This window comes from Antennarius striatus, chromosome 3, assembly GCF_040054535.1.
Source record: "Antennarius striatus isolate MH-2024 chromosome 3, ASM4005453v1, whole genome shotgun sequence".
NCBI lineage: Eukaryota > Metazoa > Chordata > Actinopteri > Lophiiformes > Antennariidae > Antennarius > Antennarius striatus.
Window position 1 is genome coordinate 22,134,401 of NC_090778.1, and position 24,205 is coordinate 22,158,605.

General features: G+C 39.4%; 3 protein-coding genes across 6 annotated transcripts in view; all 3 read right to left on the reverse strand.

The window, feature by feature from the left end:
- The window catches only part of emid1 (EMI domain containing 1), a 44,751-nt gene extending 40,830 nt beyond the window's left edge, over positions 1 to 3,921 (reverse strand). The window contains exon 1 of one of the 3 annotated variants that reach the window (XR_011035049.1): positions 3,189 to 3,921. Coding sequence is in view for 2 of the 3 variants with exons in the window: in XM_068311408.1 (XP_068167509.1) it covers positions 3,189 to 3,379 (191 nt within the window). In the remaining variant the exon portion in view is untranslated. The remainder of the gene's footprint in view (positions 1 to 3,188) is intronic. The other 2 variants (XM_068311408.1, XM_068311406.1) reach the window with 2 other exon arrangements.
- Positions 3,922 to 5,825: 1,904 nt separating this feature from the next.
- Positions 5,826 to 16,998, reverse strand: atp6v0a2b (ATPase H+ transporting V0 subunit a2b). Of its 2 annotated transcripts, XM_068310485.1 has the most exons (20): positions 16,461 to 16,998; positions 16,059 to 16,137; positions 15,733 to 15,830; positions 15,379 to 15,516; positions 15,170 to 15,267; positions 14,517 to 14,643; positions 13,301 to 13,383; positions 13,075 to 13,168; positions 11,794 to 12,006; positions 11,209 to 11,359; positions 10,585 to 10,724; positions 9,830 to 9,987; positions 9,634 to 9,724; positions 9,204 to 9,322; positions 8,902 to 9,112; positions 8,686 to 8,805; positions 8,476 to 8,580; positions 8,253 to 8,370; positions 7,864 to 8,035; positions 5,826 to 7,765 (listed from the first exon to the last, which is right to left on the reverse strand). In XM_068310485.1, the coding sequence occupies exons 1-20, from the start codon at positions 16,575 to 16,577 to the stop codon at positions 7,663 to 7,665; spliced, it is 2,535 nt and encodes an 844-aa protein (XP_068166586.1). In that variant the 5' UTR covers positions 16,578 to 16,998; the 3' UTR covers positions 5,826 to 7,662. The 2 variants fall into 2 exon arrangements, with proteins under 2 accessions (XP_068166586.1, XP_068166587.1); XM_068310486.1 differs by lacking the exon at positions 8,686 to 8,805.
- A 394-nt stretch (positions 16,999 to 17,392) lies between these two features.
- Positions 17,393 to 23,192, reverse strand: tctn2 (tectonic family member 2). Its single transcript, XM_068310488.1, has 18 exons — positions 23,046 to 23,192; positions 22,709 to 22,822; positions 22,034 to 22,104; positions 21,599 to 21,800; positions 21,410 to 21,510; positions 21,091 to 21,290; positions 20,874 to 20,994; positions 19,966 to 20,119; positions 19,812 to 19,886; positions 19,601 to 19,723; positions 19,419 to 19,493; positions 19,229 to 19,327; positions 19,008 to 19,125; positions 18,823 to 18,926; positions 18,490 to 18,637; positions 18,197 to 18,340; positions 17,987 to 18,075; positions 17,393 to 17,692 (listed from the first exon to the last, which is right to left on the reverse strand). Exons 1-18 carry the CDS (start codon positions 23,131 to 23,133, stop codon positions 17,562 to 17,564), a joined length of 2,157 nt encoding a protein of 718 aa, XP_068166589.1. The 5' UTR covers positions 23,134 to 23,192; the 3' UTR covers positions 17,393 to 17,561.
- Between the last annotated feature and the right edge of the window lie 1,013 nt (positions 23,193 to 24,205).

A 24,205-nucleotide genomic window follows, 5' to 3' on the forward strand; every position in this document is an offset into this window, starting at 1 on the left:
AAGTCAGCCCTCGGTGAGTATCAGGTGTCTGAGCACACCGTGAACGCTGAGCCCAAGCAAAATAAATCATCAACCAATTCCCAGTCGCACACAGGCGAGAGCTGAAAAAAAAAAAAAAAGAATCCATAATTTGCAGGGGACTGAGGACTCTCTCCTTTGGCCCGTCTGTTCCTCAAAGCTGCAGACGCCAAGATGTTTAAACATCTGACAGAAACAAAGAGCCGATACTGTTACGAGCGCTGTTTCACTTGTTTGTGTCCTCATTTTGCCTCATCTTTCATGATCGCACTCATGAGTTTGTGAACTTTCAGCAGCAGACTGTACGAGGACAAAAGGGGCCTGGGAGTCAAGATTGGTGAGACTGACCAGGAACCAGAGTCTGGACACTTGACCATTCATGGAGGGGTGGTTAGGGGAGGGGAGGGCGGGAGGTCAACAGTCAGACATGTCTTAAACATAACATGGAAATAAAATAGAAAAGGGATCTCCAGATTTATTCTCTGAGAAAAATTCTTGGGGGAGAACAAAGGACAGATGTGGCAAACGGCCAAAGGCGAGGAGAGGAGGGTCACACCAGGGAGCATCCAATGGGAACGAGAAGAGAGGGGAAAGATTATGAAGCACGGTTTGGTCCAACAGCAAACAGAAGAGCAACAAGATTGATGTGGAGCAACGCAACACGTGACAAAGAGAGAAATAAGAGAAGACAGTGAAATAAATGAAGAATAAGGGATGTAACATTCCTGAAGTCATAATCTGAAGCTCCTTGAAAAAAAACCCCCCAAAGTACCACAAGAGATTAGTGTTGAAAAAAAAAGAAAAGAGAAAAAAAGAAATCCGAGGCTGTAAAATAAAACTGACATGAGTTATGTTGAGTTTCATGTGAATAATTATTAAATGATATAGAAACGGATACCAGAGGAGGCTGGAAAGCACCACTGAGGCCTCAAAAGTGGATTAAGTGACTCTTCACAGGAATCTCAGAGGAACAAAGAAACTCATCTTTCTTCATCTGTTTAAAAGCTGTCATCTCTGAGCACCTGTGAGCTTTAAGGTTATCTCTGTGTGTGCACAGCTTTAGATTTCCGAGCGAAATAAAAAATGACTCAAGAATCCTCTTGAATCACAGTGACGGCTCCAAACAATATGACAGTGAGGCGTGAATAATTCAGCAAGCAGAGAGTTGATGTTCACTTAATGTGGGCTGTGTGTACAATAACAATTTATTGTATTAATAAATCAATTCATTCATTCGTCAATTCGTAATAAAAGCCTTTATGAATTAGCACACATGGAACTGACCAGGCTGCAAAGATATTAGTCACAAATTGATGTCACTTTTGCTGAATCTGCCCATTATCTTCACAATGAAATTTAAATGCAATGTGAAATGACGCTGAATAGAAATTTGAATGAGCTGAAAGAAATTTCTTTAAAATACTTCTTCCAAAGACAAAAAAATCATTTTCTGCCACGAAAGACATCTAAAAGCTGCAAATGAAGTTCAACATTTCTGCTTTTTAAATGACTTATACCGTTTATTACCCAAACAAATGAATCAGCGTTCAGTAATTAATAATAGTGACTGCTTAATGACACAAAATATCTTTAAAATATCATTTTTCCTTTATTTGAACAGATATTACATCTAAAGTTATTCTTCTTGAAGCCGCGGGCCTCCACCACTGGGGTGTCTGTCATCTTCATTACCACGCTGCAAGAAAACACGAATTTGGTTAAGATGGATGAAGAATGAGGGTGGTCACAGAGTCCAGATCACCATGACAATCCCTCCGAGGGAGGATAAAAGAGTAGGCGAGACAAGAAACGGAGAAGCGGTAAGCCTTCGGCGTTCTGAGCTCAGAGTCATTAAGGAGGACAAGGGTGACAGAACACTTTATCAGCGCCTCTACGGGGCGACCACACCACTCAAGAAATGACTGGAGTTTATAATCCAGCTTGATTTGGGTAATCACTGTAAGAAGACAAGGCCGGCCTGGGAAGACATTCATTATTAATGAATTCCTTTTAAGTTACTGGACTCCCCTGACAAATTCCTTTTCATGTCAAGTTGTAAATAACTCCAGAGCCTCCCGCTGTCTGAAATCCAACTGCCACTCTTTGGTTTTGTTGAAATGCTATAAAGAGCTCATTTCACAGATTAGCCCAGACAGCAGGTGGAACCGAGACCTTCAGCTCCTCTCGTGTCGCCTCAAACCCGCTGACCTCTCCGCCGCTGTGCTGCCATTCCTCTCCTGCCACTTCAAAACAGAAGCACGCCGACTGTAAACTCACCTCCCCTTCTCAGAATAAAGCCAGATGCGGTGGAGTTCCAGCTGCTTGTGTTTAGTAAACATGTCAACAAACCTCAGGTTTGATGGGGGGTGGGAAGGAGGGCTGAATGACAGGGGGGGATGTGATCTAGTGGAGCAAAGCTGAGAGGGCTGAAAGCCACCTGGATGCACCTGGACGCACAGGCCTGATCGGACAGAAGGGGTTTCAGCCTGCGGCTTCATTTAGTCCTCACCCCCCCCTCCTCTCAATACACACACACACACACACACACAAACATACACACACTTGCAACCATGAAAGCATAAATATTTGTAAGGTGGAAAACATCCTCTCATGAGGGAGTCTGGTGTCCCGACCCGCCATCAGAAACTCATTCCCTACATGGCAGCATCTCCTTTCCCTTTTCATTCACTTACTATCAATCTTGGGCATTTTTCTCACAGGAGTAAAGGTGGTGCTGTCAAGGTGCATCCTGACACATGAAACTGAGTGGATGTTAAAGTTCCTACACCACCCCCCAGCTGCAGGCAAATTTTTTTTTTTTTTTTTTTTATTTAAATGATGCACAATACACTCAAGAGACCATGGAGGGGCTCTGGTGAGGGGAGGTGGGTGAACCGGGACAACAATGAGGACAGAGGCATGTCTGCAGAGCAATGTGTGCTGCCAGCACAGGAAAAAGGAAACCAACTGTCAGGAAGACAATAGGACCTGTTAGATGGATGGAGATGAGAGCTGCCCTGAAGAGAATGCACTGAGAAGAAGATGCAAAGAGGGAAACAAAATAGACTGTGGAATGATCATGTAGTAAAGAAGACAAATGAGGATTAAGTTACAGCACAGAATATATGAAGGTGTTAAGGTTGGGATTATTTAATAGATGTCTTCCTTGCCTTTTCTGGTAGACTGAGCTGTGGGAGGCTGCTGTCTGCTCTCTGTTCAGATGAGTCCCGGATGAGTAGGTTTTATAAATTCCCGTCTTCCAAGTCGCGTCAACAAACGTGGTGAGCCAGAGCATCAGCACAGTCCAAAGCAAACTTGTCCTGCAAAGCGCAGACGCGCTCTCCCGTTGGCGCGGTCGCATTTCCGCGGCATGAAAAAGTACGAGCAGAAAAGTTTGAACTTCCTCCGGCTTGAGAAGCAGACCGGTGAGTGAATCCAGCCCCGGTGAGGGTGTGAAAAATGTCAAACAGCACTGGAGGAGATGCGCATCCTATTCACTAGAGTAGCAAACGCGCACCTTAATAGAACGCAAAAAAAAGAAAATAAAATAAAAAATAAACCTAAAAACAAAAACAAAACGATACTGGCCCTCGTTAAATCATATATGAAAATCCTGAGTGAACTTATTCCCTAAATGCTCGTCTGTCTCTACCTGTGAGACACCACCGACATGTGATGTCTGTTCTGTGAAGGGTCCTCTACATCTGCGCTTCCTCCCTCCGACTGTCTGTGCGCACCGCCGCTCGGCTCTTTATTGCAGCGGGCATGAAACCACTTTTTATAGTCTCCTCTGGTCTTTTAAAAGCACAGCCTGCCGGGTCTTCTTTACCCTGCCCCGTTTCAACCTCCTCCGGAACGACAATGCGCGTTCAAGGCTGCGGCGCACGCTGTGGATGAACAGCAGGGTGCCTCTGCCTCTGCCAGGCTCCTTAGAAAACACTGGAACTACTCCTGTCATGAATGGTGCTCAATATAAAATCACTTGACTTGTAAAAACTGGTCTTGTTTTATTTCAGAAGTTTTATATATAAAAGGAGTTGACTAGCTGTAAGGCGACGGTCACGAACTACAGAATGAATTAAATCTCTTTATTTCTTATGCAGTTGATATAATTGGATTATCAGGGTTGGTCAAACAAACATGAGTCCAAGATACTGGGGTGGTGGTGGCGGCTGATGACTCTGCTGAAACAGTCCAGACTGGGGGTAGACTGCATGCTCACCAGCAGCATGAATGAACTAAAAAGCACAGAAACAACTTGTTCTTTATTGCCTTTAGCAGCTGTGGTATTAAAACTCGGTCAAAGCCATCGGCGTCCAAGCAGACAGCGGCAGGAGAAATGCTGAGGTCATCAAAACCCATTTCAACCCATGCAAGTGGACATGTAGGTTTACAGTTCAAGCAGCCAGCAAACCACAGGGCTGTGGTTCTGATCCAAACTAAACATAGCCCTGTAACCAAAGCTTGGACCCCATAATGTTTATCTATAAAAAATACAACTTCTGTTGTGGTTTAGCCATTTGTTTGTACAATAGTGCATTTTTGGGTGCCTGAAAATAAAACTTGTGAAAAAAGATACAAGAGTACAATCTTTCAACAACTTACATTGATTACTGTTGTTGTTTAAACAGGCAAAACACAATTCTGCAGAAAACTGTGGCAATGCAACCAACTTTTGTTTGAATGACCAACCTAATAGCCATTCAGACAGGACTTTATTCTGTTACACCGCCTACTACTGGCCTGGCATGCACACTACACCGTTATCAAATTCCTCACTGTTCATCCATGCAGTGCTATGAATGTGAAATCGTTGAAAAATGCAATAGAATTTGTTTTAAATTGTTTTAATTTTAATGTTGTTAAAAATTGTTTTAAGTCTCCCCACCTGAACATCATGTTGAAGACGGCACTTATGCAACTAGTTACTAAACTACAGTATTGGTGAAATCCACAGCTAATTATTTACCAGAAAAGCAGCACATGCATTAGAATGGGACTCAGTATAAGCCCATCTGTGCTTAGTCATAAACTGTTTGGGTGAAGGTTTGAAAGTGATGTTTCAGAATTTTTGGTTTTGGGGGCACCCGTTTGTTTTTTATTAGTCTGGAAGCCATAGAGCCAAGCAGGAACCGGAGCAGATTAAAGTTCATGTAAATCCCTCCAGTCACAAGCAGCTGAAAATAATTTTGACCTCTGAGGATGCAGAAGGGGCCTGTTCTGGTGAGTATCTGGTGTCTCTTATTTCTGATCAGTTACCATCCTGCTTTCATGATCTCCCTCCCCTTCACCATACAGTTAAAAAGTCGGTCATTATCCATTGGCTATACACTCAGATGAAGTATTGATCATATACAACACATTCTTGCAAAACTGATTTCTCTTTTCTCAATGAAATTCATTCCCCTTCTGTGTTTAGCCATAAACATGCTGATTGTTACTCTTTTTGGTAGTTGTATCAGTTAAAGCTAATCAATAACATGTTTAACCTTTAAAGTCGACCATTCAGAATTTGGGACTACCCAATACAGTAACAAGAACAATGATTAAAAGGATTTGTAAGGAAACATTCTACAATTTGCTCTTTGCCTATTGATGTCCTCACCTTCTAGCAAGCTGACACTTTTTATTCAAGGATGTTCAGATCAATTTCTTAAATATTTAAATAAAACCAACACTGCTACCTAAAAAGCTGAAAAGCTACTTTGGCAGTCACGTTCCTTCAGTGACGCTTTTTCATTGGATGTGGCAGCTTATGTTAACATTCTACAGAGAAATATTCAAATAAACCAGTCAAATCAAAGACACTTTATTTATATTGTTATTAGTTTAGGAAAATGTGATGTCTAATCTCTTATTCAGAGTGGAAAAAATATGTCAAATTAAATGTAAACATTTATTCTTTAATATAATATTCATAATATACTGTGGTAGAATTTTCAGATTCTGGCCCATTGCTGTTTACTCAAAAACTAATGAAGGGAAATCCCTGAAGCTGCTTCCCGGTGAAGCCTCCGTACAGCCCTATGCTGCCATCTAGCGGGTGATTAGAGCTACGACGTAAATAAGGACTTGAACTCCGTCCACCTAGTGAAAATTTGAAAAACCATGATTGTATTGTTTTCAATAAGGTTTGCAGTTTCCCCTAAAATACTGTTCTCATGTTTGGCCTTGCATTCTTACATTCTTGTAAGTACAGAAACACACAGTTGAGGTTTACAGTAGACCCACCCAGCATTATTAGGAAAAGAAATACATTTGTTCTAATTACTGTATATTATATATTTTAAATATTATTTTCAAAAAGTATAAATGAGAATTTACACCTCTCCCAAACCATCTGTCCTGTCTGTCCAGGACTGCTGTCTAGGATTTATTTAACTGAAAAATCAAGAAGCTTTTCCTTCAAGCCGAACAGCCATAATGACAACAATATTTGATTCCACTGATAAAACCTGACAGTCATGACAAAAATGCACGGCTTTTGTTTTTAGCAATTAGCATGTACAGTGAAAAAATGCATTAAGTGTCCTTGCCCTAAAAAAACTGTAAATTCCATTCAACATTCAATGAATTTAAAAAGACTGATGTTCCTACAAAATTTATTTTCTTCCAAATAAAACCTGAAAGTCAAACCAATGTGCTGAATACACATGGAGGATTGTTTAAAGAATGTACTTGATCAGCATAGCTAAGGCAACTGATGAATAATTCTATTATGTTCTATGCATGCAAATTTGTGTAGAAAGTGACAGATGCACAGGCAACACTGTGAATGCATTAAAGTAGAAATTATATCCTATTCATATTCACAAACCTAATTCTGGAGAAACATTTTAAAATATCATAAATTACAAAAAAAATAATTCTATAATAGTATGTACATCTCAATCTTGTCAAAGCAAGATTCCATAGTCAAGTCATCACAATGATCCTTCACAGCGTTAATACAAGGAAACTCTGGAGTCATTGGGAGTGCTGTGTGTAAGGTCGTTAGTGCAACAGACAGTTGGAAAAGACTCACTGTGAAAACCACATCTGCCAAAACTAAATACTGAATGAAGAAGTTCAAACATCATTATGAACGTACAAAAATAATAGGATTTATTACAATATTTTGTTTGTTATCAGTAAAAAAAAAAAAGTTTATTTAAATGTAAATTTATTGAAATATTTATTTTAATATTTATTCAAATTTATTATTATACCACATATCTATGTTTTATTTAACTGGCAATACCCTAGAAAAAACTTCAATCATCAGAGAATTTACAGCATTGACCAGGTCAGCAAAATCCTCTTCTCTCGTACTAAAATTGGATTTTTCTCCCATTCAGTTACATTTGGGCAGATATGGTTATGACAGGAGAGATCAACAACTGCTACCAATATACACCTGATAAAATGCAAAGCTAAGGGAACGGTGCAGAGCAGCAACTGATCCTGGTACAAAAAAAACAACAACTGTTTGACATAGACGTATATGAAAGCTGTTGGTAAGATGGTCTTTAATGATATAAATAGTTGTTAAAAGGTGAGACGAATAATTATCTTGACATGTTCTGACATAAGTATATCTTTCATGGAACCTTGCGACACATTTTTGCTCTGTTTACCAGCTGACACCATCATTACACAGTTTTTTCACAATAAGTCATCGTTCTCAAAGCTGGTGGGCAGAAGAGAGAACGTAAAGGGACAGAACTTGACGCCATTTCCACTGTAGAATTTATTCTGGAACTCCACCCTGAGGAAAAAAAACAGTAACGACAAAAAGTTGTAATGAATATATATCAATAAGTTAATTCAAAGCACTGCGGTAATGGAAATGTTCTGTTATTTTACCAGTGCAAGCGAAGGGCGTGGAGGAATGCAGACAGACCCTCCATTACTAGCAGGATGGACACAGTGAGAACGGCAAAAAGGCCAAACACAGGCACCAAGAACACGACTCCAAGACTAATGTCCATTCGTAATCCAACTCGCATCACCATCGCCCACAGCACCTCTGACAGCTCTGTTGAAGCAGAGCAGCATGAACAGTGTCCACATGAGGTAAAAGACAGATTTCAGGGACTTTCACTTGACGTTTGGTTCTGCTTTCTAAACCCCCTGACCAATTTTTAATCAAATGTAATTTGATATTTAAAATATTTTCAAATTTTTTTAAGAGAAAAAATAAATAAAAAACTCTGAACACACATTATACGATCCACTACCAACATCATACTCACGGGCATGTGCCAGGCTCAGAGCCCACAGCCGGAGGTAAGACGCTGTGTTGGAGATGCAGCCCAGGCAATACTCTATAGTGTGGATGGCCTGATGCAGGAGCTCATCTGCAAAGTTAAACTATTTGAAAAATAAATCAAAAATCAGATACACTGACAAAAACAGCAAAAAATGATGGATATATGTATATAGTTTTTTTTATTAGTAACTTCCCTACTTCCTTACCCCCTCCTTCTGGAATTCTCCGAGATCACTGCCACCCTCCTCCATGTCATGAGCCCTCATCAGGGATAGCTCTTCTTCACTATTTCGCCTCACACGCTCATATCCCTGAGAACACAAAAAGTTACACATATTTGATATTTAACGTTTTTCTTTTTTTTTTTTACATCTGTGCACACGTTCAAAGGACTAACACATAAATGGGATCCTCACTCTGTACATTTGCAGGCGATGGCTTCCATTGTGAAGCCAATAAAGGTACACAGGTTTCCCCAGGAGCATAACTGGCACGCAGAGAACAGCAATAAGAACTAGAAATATCTGGAGGCCGGTCTGGAAGAAAGCAGACAAAGCTGCATCACATTGGTAGATTTAACCTGTGAGATTAGAGCGGGACATTAGTCGTGTAGTATAACACCAGTTTCTCACCTGTCCCGTGTAGAGGGGCTGTGTTGCATCGCCCTGCATGAGGAACATGTTTATAAAGTGGATGAGGATGCTGGGGGCGTGTCTGGAGTCCTCAGCAGAGAAGACCAACCACTTGTATAATATCATGAACACGAGGTAGCCGAACAGACACAGCAGGAACAGGATCTCAGGGAGAAACACCAAATACAGGTTGTACTTCTTCCTAAAGTGCCTGTTTTAGTTGACAAATACAAGGGTGGATATTAAAAAACTATTATAATGGCATTAGGAGTTTTATGAGGTTTAAAAAAACATGTACTTACATGTGATTGAAGGTGCTGAGGATCACCCCAAAGCTCATGTGTAAGATGCCAATTATCACCGACATCTTCATCTTGTAAGAGTTCAAAAATGTAAGGCGGTTGGATGCCAAGTTCCAGATCTTTTAAACAGAGAGACGCACTTTCATAACTAAAGTGTAAAACTTTTGTAAAAGAATAGCTGACTGAACAAATTATTGCTCCTGGACGTGGTAAATATGATTCAATTACTTCAGATCAAATTACTTTCTTAAAACTGTGTTCGTAAACTGAAGAAATTTAAATTATACTCATGGTTCTTTTTACATAGATCACTGTCATCAGGTGACACTGATCTACTGAAGCCTTGTTTTAGGAACCACTCCCAGCTGGACCATCTGTAGCTCTATAACTAGGAGTGACTTAACATGCTTCTGAATGAGTCTCCACTCACTGGGTCGATTCCCACAGGATACGGTCCTTTAAACACTCCCGTAACATTTGGATCCAGTGTAAGAAAACGATTCCCTCTGACATCTTCCATCCTGTTAATAAAATAAAACAATTTTAATCTTTTCAAGCCTTCAAATGTGTACAATAAGTTTGTCATTAAATTTTCTCAACTGATGTATTTGTCAGGAAGTACTCACTCCCACTCTTTTTGGTCAAACATGGCCTTCACACTCCATCCAGAACCAAAGATATTAAGCGACTTGGAGAAACAGTCATTATATATCAGGCCGGTGTAGATGGAGAACAGGCCCATCATCAGGATGATGTAACGCCCCTCAAAGAAGGTGTTCCAGATCTGCACAGAAAATCAATGTACTGTACATACGCCACACAGCCATTTCTTATATCACAAAAAGAATTTTTTAGGACTCCATAAATCCCCAATGGGGAAATTCTTTTTACACTTGATAAACACACACAAGGCTCGAGGGCACCTCGGTAGGGCTCAGGAGGTGAACTTACACCTCTCCAGCTACCAGTTCCCAGAATTTTGGTCTTTGAACCAACCACCCTCTGGTCTCCCAAGCCAATCCTTGTGGACTGAGCTGCTGCTGCCCCAAATAGGCAATGCATTAAAATATTTGATCATACTGTTAATAGTTTGAGCTGATGAGTCACTCAGGAATGTTTTCCACCATTTGTTTCTTAGAAGAAAAAAATATGCCTTTCACTCAAACTGCAACACAGAAGTACAATCTGCAGTTCAAATAACAGATGGTTAGATGAAGTAATGCTTCTGGGACTGGAGCTTTGGGAGCAAACATGTACAAGGTACACCTTGGTCTTTTGCATACACTATTCATACTGTAATCATATAAAGATGAATAAAGAATCAACTAAGTGGCCTTTGATATGATTATGAGGTAAACACACATGCTTTAGACTCACTCACCTCATTCCTTGTGTTTTTAAGCTTGCGATTATTCTCATACAGCACCATCCAGAAAGCAAACAGAGCCATGATAACTCCGTGACCCAGGTCACCAAACATTACGGCGAACAAGAACGGGAATGTGATGATTGTGAAAGGAGCTAATAGAGAGAAAGAAGAAAAACAAAAAAAATAAGTAACTCAAGACCAGTGAATTTTTTTTTTTTACATAAATACTGATAAAATTCATTCATTCATCTTCTTGGAGACAAGACAATCATAAAGAACTCTGCAGTGCAATTGCATCACGCTCGGGGTGTCCCCCACCTCTAGCCAGTAAGTCAGCTGGGATAGGCCCCAGCAACCCCCGTGACCCACAAAAACAGAAGAAGTGGTTAAGATTAATGGAGCACACCCATTCCACCATTGAATGAAATTTTTTTGGAGGGTGGAGGTCAAAGCAGAGCCTTACCAGATCTAAGCTCGCATCTTCCTATCATGTTTGACATGAGGTAACAGTAAATCTGATCTTGTGCCACCACTGCATTTTAGTTTGGACTTTGCCCTTTCTATTTCTGATACTTTATCTGACAATGCATGTGTGCACTTACAGCCTCAGACAAGAAAAGGAATGATTATACCCACCAGGGTTAACCTCCCTGTAAGTGCCCACTCCGTAGGCATCAACAATGTTCTGGAAGCCGGAGGTAAATTTGTTGGTCCTTATCAAGGTGGGTGGAGTGTCTTTGGTTGGGATGCGATTGACAAAGGACGGAACTGTTGCTCCAGTTTTTCTCTGAAAGATCGAGATTAAATCCAAACATCAATAAATGCATTTGCTCATAAAGTCTTGAAACATTTGACTGACTCTGCTGAAAAGTAGGTAGCAAAGGCAAAAAAAAAGAACTAAATAAAAAATAAAGAATAAATGAAATAATACAAAATAATAATTACATTTCAGGTTCGTTAGTTTTGGCAAACATATATACATCAAGAAGAGAATGTTAGTCTACCTTGTCACAAAAACTTAAATCATACATGAAGCAACATTTCCAAACAAAAAAATAATGACTTTAATCATAAAGTCATTTATAACTTTATGATTAAGTCATAAATAATGACTTAATCATAAAAATCCAAGCAGTTGCCTCATTCATGAGGCAACTGCTTGGATTGACTGTCCAAATATAGAGAGGATATCATCAGAGGAACTCTGAACAGCGTCCTCACCGATCCTTCCTCTAAAGCGCTCCGCAGCGTGGGAACGTCATTGACAGGACACCACACTTCAGCGATCAGGCACTTGTTAGTGACATCAAAGCTACACAGGTTGAGAATGTAATAGATGGCTTTCATCTTCTTGACCTGGATAACCCAGGTATACACGGATTCCGAAGCCTTAATCAGGACCTGTTTCAGGTATTCTTCTGTTCTATGAAGCACCTAGACGTAGAAAGAAAGAAGATTTTATACTTTTACATCATTATTTACTTTAACTCCAAAGAAATCATTTCAATTTGTTAAAGATAACAAAAGGATAAAGGTGGCAAACCGTTGTTTTCTTTTAAATTTCCATGTCAGTTTGACAGAATGAAAAGAAATTAACATTTCAAAAAAGAGGCCTATGTGTGTGTGTGTGTGTACATAACAGAGAAAAGTCATCATGTCAAATGGCCAAGGATGAAAAGAAGATTTAAAAAAAAAAAAGAAAACGCACAAAAGAATTTCTCTTTGAGTTGAAACCGCAGGCTGATCATGTGCTACAGAGGTTACGTGACATTCCTTTTCTCAGTCATAGCTGATTTAGGGCTCCTAAATGATTCATCATGGAATATCCTTGACAGAAACTCGACCAAGCAGATACCAGGACCAGTTCAGGGAAGAACTATGGGGCGAGTAAATTAATCAATTTAATGTTACGCCTCAATTTTTCACCTTTGAGCAGTGCTGAAGATGAACCCACACCACGTCAGGTGACTCTGAACAGAACATCTTCATTGACTCAAGGAAAAATGAACAATTCTTGTAGCTTCAAACCCACTCAATATTAGGAAAACTTAAAATCTTTTCAATAAACATTAAGTAAAATACAGAAGTACAGTGCGCCCTCTTTACTCACGGTTAATACGTTCCAGGAACCACACGCAAATCATGAATTCCGCGATTTAGTGACAATTTATCTTATTATTTACGGTAATTTAAACGTTTATGAACCCTCCCCGTACTGATATTAAACCACCTTCTATCTCTATTACCTTTCCCCACATTTTTATTGACTGTTTAAAGCACTTTTGTGTCTCACGGAAGTTCGAGACTCACAGAACACAGGGCACTTCCGGATGCCGTCAGCCAATACAATGCGAGTACGGTATCACGTGACTACCTACTAAAAATCTGCGATGAGGTGAAGTCGCGAGTGTTGATGCGCGAAGGCGCACTGTAAACCCTTGGTGAACGACATCTCTCAAGAATTAATCATTGGATACAGTTAGAAAAAAACGTTAGACATACTGTGTGCAGGTCCTGAATGCGAACTTTTAGTCCTTCCACAACATCAGTCCTGTCATCATTGCTTGTAGGATAGGGATACAAGTGACAGTGGTAGCTATGGGAAAGAGAATATGTTACTCACACCTCACTACTGCAACCACCAAGACAGCAGCAAATGAAAGACAATCACATTTTCCTGTCAAAACTAATGAAAAAAACATGAGAAAACCCGTTAGGCACTCATTACCAGTCACAGATCTTCTTCACCTTCTGACCAATTTGGTCTCCCCAGTAAGAGATCAAGAACACCACGCTTTTGGTCGGCTCACCCTGCAGATGAAAATAAACATACCGTAAGTTTTGTGATCAATGATGGAAGACATTCCACAAAAATATGTGTGACTTTGCGCACAGACAACAGTTAAACATGATAATGTTTTCTGTTCTAAACAACGAAACAACGTTTGTTCATTAAAATTTTGTTTTTAAAGTCAAGCTAATTTTTCCACAAGACTAAACTGGCAAGTATTTGAGACACAAAGGTTGACCTTGACTTGAAACACAGTAAAAAGTACACCTTCCTCTGCATATCATCATGGTTGTACTGCTATCCATCAGTAAAAATATGTGTTGACATTGTTACTGTTCAGTCATGCTGGCTGTCAGACCAAGCAGATATGATGGATAAGTGCATTAATATTACTGCCAGACAAAATAATAGCGTCCACGGTCTGACAACAAGAATAATAAGATCTGACTTCTTAAAATATAAACTACTATACATTTTATTATCAGTGTCAGAATTTTACTTCCTTTCTGTCATTAGAAATGCAAAACTTCTGCACAATGTCTACTAACAAGAATGTGGTAATGATTCACATAAAGAACTGACAGTAACATTTTAATAACTGACACCATCAGCTACGTGACCTCTAGCAAACATTTGTCAATTCCTTCCTTTGTTATATCCACAAAATTAGACTTCTAAAAACACAAAGAGCTTTGGAATATCTCAGGAGGCAAACTAAGTTTTCTTTGTAATTTAGAAAACCTTGGAAAAAGGCACAAAACTTACTATGTTAACTTACTATGTTACTATTTAAAGGTCTCAGCAACAGCTAGAAATCACCAGCTGCAAGCCAAATGCTGATAAAATATACTTCAGTCCAAAGTAGAAAAGAAATATGGCATTGGATGGATGGATGGATGGATGGATGGATGGATGGATGGATGGATGGATGGATGGATGGATGGATGGATGGGTGGATGGGTGGGTGGGTGGGTGGGTGGATGGGCTCAACTTTACATCAGTAAAGTTTATCAAATTTTGTGTCATTCATTCACAAAAGAAGTCAATAATTCATGTAAATGAATTTGATATTTTCCAGAATGTAATTTTAATCTTAAACTGTAATGAATGATAGACAAATCTAAAGTCATAAAATTTTACTTCCACTCCTTACTGTATCAGGATTGTCCAGATACTCCTCGACCTCTGCATAGCTCAGGATGGTGTAGCCTTTACATGCTCTCCAAAGCATCCGCTCAAAGGCCTCAATCTTTGCCCTCTGAATGAGGCCAGAAATGAAACTAAATGGAAGAGGAGAGTAGCCAAACAAAATTTTAATTCATTAACTTTAAAATGAATAATACAATGACATAAAAAAACAATTTGTGACGCATTTCTACATTTATAATAGCTGGGTGTGCTCAGCTGAGTGTAGTCTATGCTGCCTGTTGTAGCTGTGATGCTCTACATGTTGAAGAGTGGTGACAAAATGACTTCACAGATTAACAACTGTGAGTTTATTGAGTCTCACCACCTGTGAAGCATAATAATCAAAAAACAAAATCGGGAGCCAAAGTATTACTGAACCACTGATTTAAGTTTTGACGTGTATAAACTATGAGAATAAGGATTCATGTAGCACCTTGTGAAATTCTAGTTTGTGTGTGATTTTTGAGCCAAATAACTCTGAAAGCAATTGAATGACACAAATCAGACAAAAAATATATTTTTTAAAAATATTATGAGTAATGTGGAATTACTACATGTTTTCTTAACTCTAAAAAATAAATCTGACAGCAAGCATGAACAAAGTAGTTCGTCCCTTACCCCAGTTTGGCTCCTAGCCTCTGCATGCTGCTGTAGTCCATCACTGTGTCTTTTTCTTGGAAGGGAAACTCTTCATACTGTAAATGTCGGGGCTCTCGCTAAATTTAATACAGGATGAAGGAGGGTGAAGACATATAAAATCAAAAAGCTGATTCGAATTGTCATATTTAGAATAATAGTAGGGAATCCAGCGGCACTATAAACACTACCTCAGCACTTCTTTGTACGAAGCTGCGGGTGATGCGTAGCATATGTGTGTACTCTGTCAACTCCAACAGATTCCTCTGTAGCTTCTCTTTATTCCTGGTGACTTCACCTAATTCCACTTCTAGCCTCTGAAGCTGCTCCTGTGAACATAAACAGAGTGATACAAATATAATAATGCAATAAAATATTAAATTGTGAGTTTGATCATTATTTTCTGCAATGTGTAATGTTTAAACGGATAGAGCAGACCAAAAGATGTAGCAGCTCAAGTAAACCACCATTCCACTAAATTTGCTGCTGTGACAGTGACACCATCAACATATAGATAAGTGAAACATTATGAGCAGGCAGCTAACCATGATGGAAATGACATGCTTTGGTAAAGGAGCCACAGGGTTCACATCTCCTTCTGGAAGTGAAATATCTGCTTTCTTGATTTCCCTCAGAAGGTATCCTGTTAAAAATAAAGAGTGATCATTATAAGATGAAAGAACTCTCTATAAATCCATTAAACATTTAAGGAAGGTATTTCATTTAACTTTATCTACAATCAGCAGGCATTTCTCATGACTCTACAATTTGATTCAGTTCCTTAAAGCTAAATTTCCAGCCCAAAGGTAAACTCAATTAATAGGGAGAACTTCACAAGTAAACTGCATATTCAAAATTAATATTCACTTACCAAGGATCCTCTCCATCTCTTCACATTTTTTAATCTCATTGACATATTTCCGCTGGAATGCAGTAACACTGGGATTGAGCTGAAAGAGGCACATTTAGTCAATAATTGAAAACCTAACGATCCGCATTCTCACCAATCATTAAAAACAATCTAAATGTTCCACACTACACAACATGAACTTCAAGTTCAACTGCAAGGTTGTTGGTTTTTTTTTAATTAAAGCGTGATGAATTGCATTATTGTCACGTTTGCATCATTATAATAATAACGTAGTGCGCTAACCGGGGTGCTTATGATGATAGCAAATAAACTCTGCAGGGGAAACATTACTGCATTACAGCAAATTGTAAAAAAAACAACAACAACAACAACAACCAAACAAACATGTAAATCCAGACTTACGTCTCTGAACTCCACTAGCCCCAGTTCTCCCAGTTCACTGATGCAGTCGTAGGCCGATCCGGACTGCAGGAACAGCTGAGCCAGACACATCTCCTCACCTCGAAGCAGAGAGTTCATCTCGACAGGAGTCTGATATTTGCTCAGACGTGCTAACGGCAGCAAGCTAACCAAACGCTGTCTCTGACAACGATAGCACCGCCTCGGCTGCCTTCAGTGATAGAAGCCGGTTGTGAATGTCATGTTTGAGCTGAGGTTTTCTAATTTGCCTACAGGATACTTTGAGAGACGCGTAAAATAGCAACACAGTACGGTTACAACAGAGGCTGTTCCTGTTAGCTTCTAGGTTAGCCGGCGAGCGACGTCTTGCCTGTTCTTGGATTAACTTCTTTCATGAGAGTTGATTCTGAGAGATATCCAGTTATAAAATCGCTAAAGTTGTATATTCAAAGATATGAGCACAACTCTTCTCATAGTTCCTGAAGTTTATGCAAACGTCCGCCTGCCGTGTCCACGGCGATACAAACACGTCACTCGGCTTCTTAACTTCGACGGCAGTGAATGCGCCTTGGACCAATCAGCGCTGGCTTCCGGCGTCTGCGCACTACGCTCCCTGCGCTTCACAGACCGACAGTTCAGATGGCGCGTTTACTTATTTGTTGCTGTCAATAAAGTTTACCTTGAAATTGTTTTTGCATTTCCGGCTTTTCGTCTATCCTTTGATTTTGGTTCCTTGGAATTGGGTTCGGTGGTTCCTTGGTTGATCAAGAAAAAACCCAGCTAACCTTGTAATCTGCCACCAGGGGGCGCTTCAACACGGCCAGCATGGCATGTCTTGTGAACGCAACATGTTTTAGTACCTTGACACCATATCAAATACTGTACATTTTTTCTGTATTTAAAGGCTACCATCACAAAACCTCATCACAAAAAAGTCATAGAAAATATATATTTATTACAAAATGGGGCAGAAATACAAAAACATTCATTTACACAATAACATTATACACATGTAAACCCTGTCTCATTGCAAAATGTGCAATAATTCACTGTAACATTCAAATACACCTTGTTCAGTCTTTTCCACTTCCATTCCACTTGTCTTTAGAAAGTTTGCGGAGGAGCGCAGTTGCATGCCTGACGAATTTGCTTCCATGGAGTTCCCAGAATTGAGGCAACAATAAAGAAGAAAACTAGGATCAAGCCTTTAGCCAGTGACTGAGTATGTGGCTCACCTGGGAGGGACAGAGTTAAAGAAAGTCAGTAATCGTACTGTTACTATCCATTGTCAGGGTCTTTTTTTCATAAAGGTCCAAATTATAGGTACCCGACAGACGGATGTGTAGGCAGTCTTGAAAATTTGTGTATTTAATAAAATCAGTTATTATATTGCCTCTATTGTTCCATTTAGTATTTAATGTCATTGCCATTGTATTAATTTTTGCTGTAATTCAATGTCTTTTGGCATGGAAATTACAAATTACCTGAATGATCAACTAAACGTTTCATTGGGCTACATGAATTCTCACCTGTGTAATACGTGGTGATGGGGAAGGCCAGCTCCGGCCAACACACATCATTCCTGTTGCAGTCGTACTCGGTGAAGTTGATCTGAAATCTAGGGAAAAGAAAGGTTAAAAAAAAAAAGAAGTCACAATCAAGCACCTTGCACAAATTATTTATTGAACTTCAGCTTTCCACACTCTTTATGAGGGCATTTCTGCTGCTGAAGGAAGCACCTGGTTTTTGGTGGTCCTGTGTTGACAGAAATATCCGTAAAGGTGACTGAGGAGGTGATGGGGAACAACTGAGTCTCCATAGGATCCAAACACGGAGAAAAATCACCGCCTCCACAATCCAATGACCAGGATGACAGGCCATAGCTAAAAATGACCAATATAAGAATATTAATTCACATTATTTATTATACTAATGGGAGTAAGGGAGTAAAATATACTGTATGTAGTAATAATCAAGTCCTTCTGTATTGGGATACAGTGAGCATTTTAAAACGTATACAAATACAACACACCTGACTTGCAAAGCAAGGATTTCTCTTTGAGGCACGCCATCCACAACTCCAGTGGTTACACTCCAAACATGGATATACTGGTGGGATGGAATGCCACTGCAGGAATTTGTTGTGTTTTTCATAGCATCACTTGAGTTCAATGTCACAACTGGAAAGCATTTGTTGTGAATGGTATTTAGTTAGAAAAAAAATGAACAATTGGCGCAATGCTGTACAATTTGTTTTGCAAATTAAAATAACCATAAACAAATGAATTATATCACAGACTAGCTTACAGTACAAGCTGACAACAGCAGAGTTTGCATGAATTGCTTCCTTGCAGCATTTACTTACAGCTGATGTTCACCCAGTCTGTCATGTTCAGAGGATCTGGGTTTCCAGTCTTTGCCACATATGTGCCTGGAATCAAAGCTGCTTGTAGAGAAGTAACAGTCTTTCTGAAAGGGAAGAAAAGGTTTATTTCAATTCTGAAAATACACATAGACGGGTTAAACATGAATTTAAGTCAAGCTACTGACCTCAGAAGATTACACTGAGTCACATTGTGTCGACTGACAGGCAGCAAACATCCTGATGTTGAATTATATCCGAAAAGAATTGGTTTTTTAAGAGCAGATGAACACAATCCATCCGCGTCTGTTTAACAAATAAGAAAATTATGCCGTGAACAACATGCAGGAAGGTCACTGCTGTTCTCCCAATGACCCAGTCTTCAATTACAAGACTTAATATACTTTACCTGGTTTCCAAAGATTGATTGATGTCCTCTGTATTGATCCCGTATCATTACCCAATGTGTCCATAATTCCACCAATAACAGGCCTTTCCTCTTGATAGCCTGTCATTTGAAATATTTGTGAACGAAACTATTATCTGAAAATAGAACAAACCCACAAACATTCTCAGGAAAGTTACTATTTTGCTCTCACCTGGGTTTCCTGAGTTGGGCTCCCTCATAAAGTCTCCATTTAGAAAAACAGCTGAATATCTTGTAGTAAGTTTCACTGTTCAGGGGACAGAAAATCATGAAACAAAACCCCAAACTAAAATAAACATTACCAAATGTGACCAGCTATGAGCCAAATTAAAGGTAAGTCTTAAGAGTCCTTACCAGTATTATTTAAAGTGATGGTTCCAACAGTACGTTTAAGGGTTATATTTGTGATTCTGTTTTCTGTCCAGTAGAATGTGTAATCCAGGGCTAAAGTCACTTTCTCACAAACCAGCCTCCCATCTTCGGAGAAAAATGTTAACACATTTCACCATAATTATAACTGGTCAGTTTGAGTTGTTCTCGTAATGCCGTGCTGAAATATCCATACCTGAAGCACCAGCGTTTGAAATAAAGTGACTCAAGTCAGTCACCACGTCATCAGTTACACTAACTACAGCGTAACCTGTAACGCATCAAAAATGAAACAAAAATTACAACAACAGGTTTGATGTATTTGTACATGTTTAAAAGATAATCCTTACCTCCTTGACCACTCTTCACTCTGACGCTCAAATCTGATGGCAGCATCTTCAGAGGAGATTCCGTTGGACAGGAGTGCAGAAGAGTTACACAGCTGACTCGGAAGTTTTTCAAAAAGGCAATAGGAGCACTGTTCACACATCTCCCCAGCGCCTTCTGTGGAACAGGTATATTCAAGGCATTGCTTATGATGGCTGTCAAATGTAATCTCAAAATTGTTGCTTTTATTGCCATATCTGAATTACTACGTGAAAGAATGAGGGAACTATAAGAAAATATCAGATTTTTTGCATAACACAAAAAAAGAGAAATTAGAATAATAAACATTGTAGAACATAATGGACACGCTGATTTTAATTTCACATTTTGGCTTTTATTACATCCCACTTGTAATTGTTAGTGTTTGCGTGTTTGTCCATTTGTTTGTTCATTTGTCCACCAAATATCTTCGCAACCGTTGCAGACAGAAAGATGAAACAAAAAGCAGATAACTCAGGCGGCAAAGGGGATGAAAATGAGGTAATGACCTTGACCTTGAGAAAACTATGTCAAGATCAAATTTTAACTTTTGTGCACTCAGGAACCTGATAAAATAGAAAGACGAGGGAGAAGGCCAGTGTGAGTACCATAGATCAAAGCTACTGCTTTGATCTAGTTTTGACCTTGACCTAGTTTTCTCAAGGTCAAGGCCATCATCTGATTTTCATCTCCTTTGCCGCCCGAGTACAGTGATGTGCTTTTTGTTTCATCTTTCTATCTGCAACGGTTGCGAAGATATTGGTGGACAAACTAATGAACGGACGAATGAACGAACAGACAGACGGACGAACGGACTGACACACGAACACTGACAATTACAGTGTACTGCTGTGAAGCGGAATGTAACAACACAAAAAAACCTGCAACTAACCTGGGGAATAGTGAAGTACTGGTCATCCATCCTAAAAATAGGACTTCCTTCAGTATAAATGCTGACTGGCACGGGCGCTGACAAAACAGAGCTTTGAAAGGATGGACTAGATGCAGGCGTGCTAGAGAAGTCAAAGGGGGAAATATGAAAACATTTAACAGCAGTTTCAATAATTACACAACAAAAAAAGCATACTGTATATTTAATCATTTCTTACATTGTGTCTCCCCGATAAAATAACCCTAGGAAGGGGTTGTTTTCAGGTGGAGAACTGACACATAAGAATGGAAACCAGTCTGGGGTGTTCTCAGCAGACTGAACAGAACACTGATAATCTGGAACAAAAGAGACGTGTCCACCAAAAGGCCCCAAAAGACAGTTGGATGCAAAGAGCTTCAAATCTTCACTGGAACAGTCCTGTTAAGAAGGAAAGGTTGGAAATAAACCATTTAAAATTAAGACATAATAGAAGACATTTGCTTTCTCTGCACTGCTGTCTTGTTAAAACCATGTAGTTATGTCACAGCTGTAAATACCTTATCACAGCAACAGCGGACATCACAAGCTCTAAATGTGAGGTCACAGGGACAAGAGCCCAGGGTTTGGTACAGGTGGCTTGGAAAGGCTGTTTTATTATCTGCAATGGACAGGAGATTTGTGTTTATTTGAAATGAGGCACACCTTCACCATAATGGCCTAAAACATAGAAGTTTCATTTAAAATACCATTTTCTGTACTTTCAGGAAACAACAAGGCATGCATCCTGGCCTGGATCAGCAGTGATGCCAGAGGTTTTCCGTCCACACAGGCAGAGACTTGTAAGGTCTCCAGTACACACAGAGATTGTGGACAGCAGTCTGTATCTGTTTCATTCTCACCACACAAATGCAGACCTTTATCCAGTCTCAGCTGAACTTGAGCTACAGTCTGGGGTGGCAAATGAAAGACATGAAAAAAATGAACAAGAGCAAATGTTTGTTCTAAACTGGCACAACCTGTCAGATTGCAGTTCATCTCTTCTGGCTACACAGTCCTGGCACGGATGTGCTAATGTAGAATAGTAATCATCTACCATATGAATTTAAAAATAATTTTAATAGAGTAAAACAGTTTTTCTAAGATTGTACCAAACAGAGTGGATTTTGAGTCTTTCTTTTTACCTCGCCAATCTGGTCTTTTGTCAGTATCCACTGTGTTGCGTTATCTACACATGATGGAGAACCAATACTTCCTGTAAGAGAAAACACCCCACAAACAACCAATTAATGAATATGCACACATAATTACTGTTACTGTTCTAAGGTCCTTGTGTCTCAGGATGTCATCTTTGTGAATTTGTCAGGCACAAGCAAACACCCGTAGATATCAGCTCATATTTCCCAATAAATATTCAGATCTAAGTAGACATCAGATCTCTACAAAACTCAATCTGGGTGAATTAAAAACCTCAAACTAGTTCAGTATGCCTACATATTTTAACCAAAATGTCCATGATGAAGTAACAGGAAAAGACTCCAATGTTTACACATTACATTGATTTGTAATATATAAACATTACAAATCGATGGAGAGATTTCTCGTAAAAAATTCTGCCAATATATGTGAAGTTTTGTGTTACATTTTGGGAAAAAACTCGCAAAATCTGTTGTAATAATATATAAGGAGGGTCTCTGATTCAGTTATTCCATAACTCTGATACTGTACGTCGCCAAGACTCTTAAAAATAAAAATACATTAAACTGAAACAAACATAGCAGCCTGCTAATCATATATATAGATGTAAAGTCTGCGGTGCAGCCAGCGGCACAGGATCAGCAGCTCTGTTTCGTGATTACCTGTTGTGTTGGATGGGGACACTATCCTCACGTTCAGAGACACCTCGGACGCGTTTCCGAGCAGAAGCGCATTGACAACGGGTCCATTTGCGGTCAGATATGACGGCTGGAAAACTGGTCGATAGATAAAATGTAACAGGTTAATGGTTAAACCTCGTTAAGTTGTCGAACAATTTGTATAATTACTTTGATGCAAAAGTTAGCGTTAGCAGGTTAGCTTTTTTTTTTTTTTAACTAGCACTCCAATGGCTGGATATCTATCGGTAGCGTTAGCAAGGTGCGTTTAGGTCAAGTTAGCTCAGTTATTTTAATGTGAAATCGGATTAAAGGCCCTTACCGACAGTGTTTTGAGAATACGCCACAGAAATGAAAATTAGAAAATGTATGATCTTGCGTAAAATGGACGGGGGAATCGATAATCCCATCACATTAGCAATTTAGTTCCTTTCTAGACATGAAGGGACGTTTGTAAACTAATCGCGATGTCCTGGCAACGGGAGGAATTCTTGTTCTGCAGGAATTGGAGGGACGGAGTTAGAGTGAAATACTCACAGCGACGCTATCTGGCAAGAAATGGTAGTTCTTTAATCCAGAACCCCGCGATTGGATCACGTGGTGTCTTTATAAATTAAGTCTTGCCTAAATTGTAGCTTGTACACTTGTATATGATGACAATAAAAGGCATTCTATTCTATTCTATTCTATTCTATTCTATTCTATTCTATTCTATTCTATTCTATTCTATTCTATTCTATTCTATTCTATTCTATTCTATTCTATTCTATTCTATTAGCGAGAACCCATGGAAATTCCACGATAAAACAATAATGTCAGACTTTGTTTGTTGCCTTTTTTTTATTTCTTCGCTGTCACAAAAAAACAAACCGCTGTGTCCGGCGAAGCCGTAATGACTCCGTGTGTGGTGGACGGATGAATGCAAAGACGAAAGCCGCTTCGGCGTTACGGTCCGGCCATCCGGGTAGACGCTGGCTCCCTGAGTTCAGTCCTGGTGAATAAAGCATCAGGGTTCCCCACACGACAATGTGAGGTCCAACATAATCAAAGAATAAAAACATAAACATAACGTTTATTTCCATAAACATAGAGACATGGACAAATGTGAAGACTGGAGCTAACTCGGCTAGTGGCCTGAATTTCCGGGTAGACACCAGCCAAAACTGTTCACAAGAAAATGTTTGTTTTCTTGTGTACAGTGTGTTTGTATTATATGTCAATGGACATTAAACAGAAAATAGAGTATTTTTGTGGTGACAGCTGTTTATTTAATTCTACGATGCTCTCGGGAGCTCTCGGGTAGTGGGTGGAGTTAAAAAGTGTGACACCGTGACGTTTTCAAGTGAGTTTATTCAAATAAAGGCAAACCTCGGTTTCCAACCACAATCCGTTCCGGAAGGCTGTTTGAATACCGATTTGTTCAAATTACAAATACATTTTTCCCATTACAAATAATGTAAGGCTACCCGCCGGAGAAAGCCC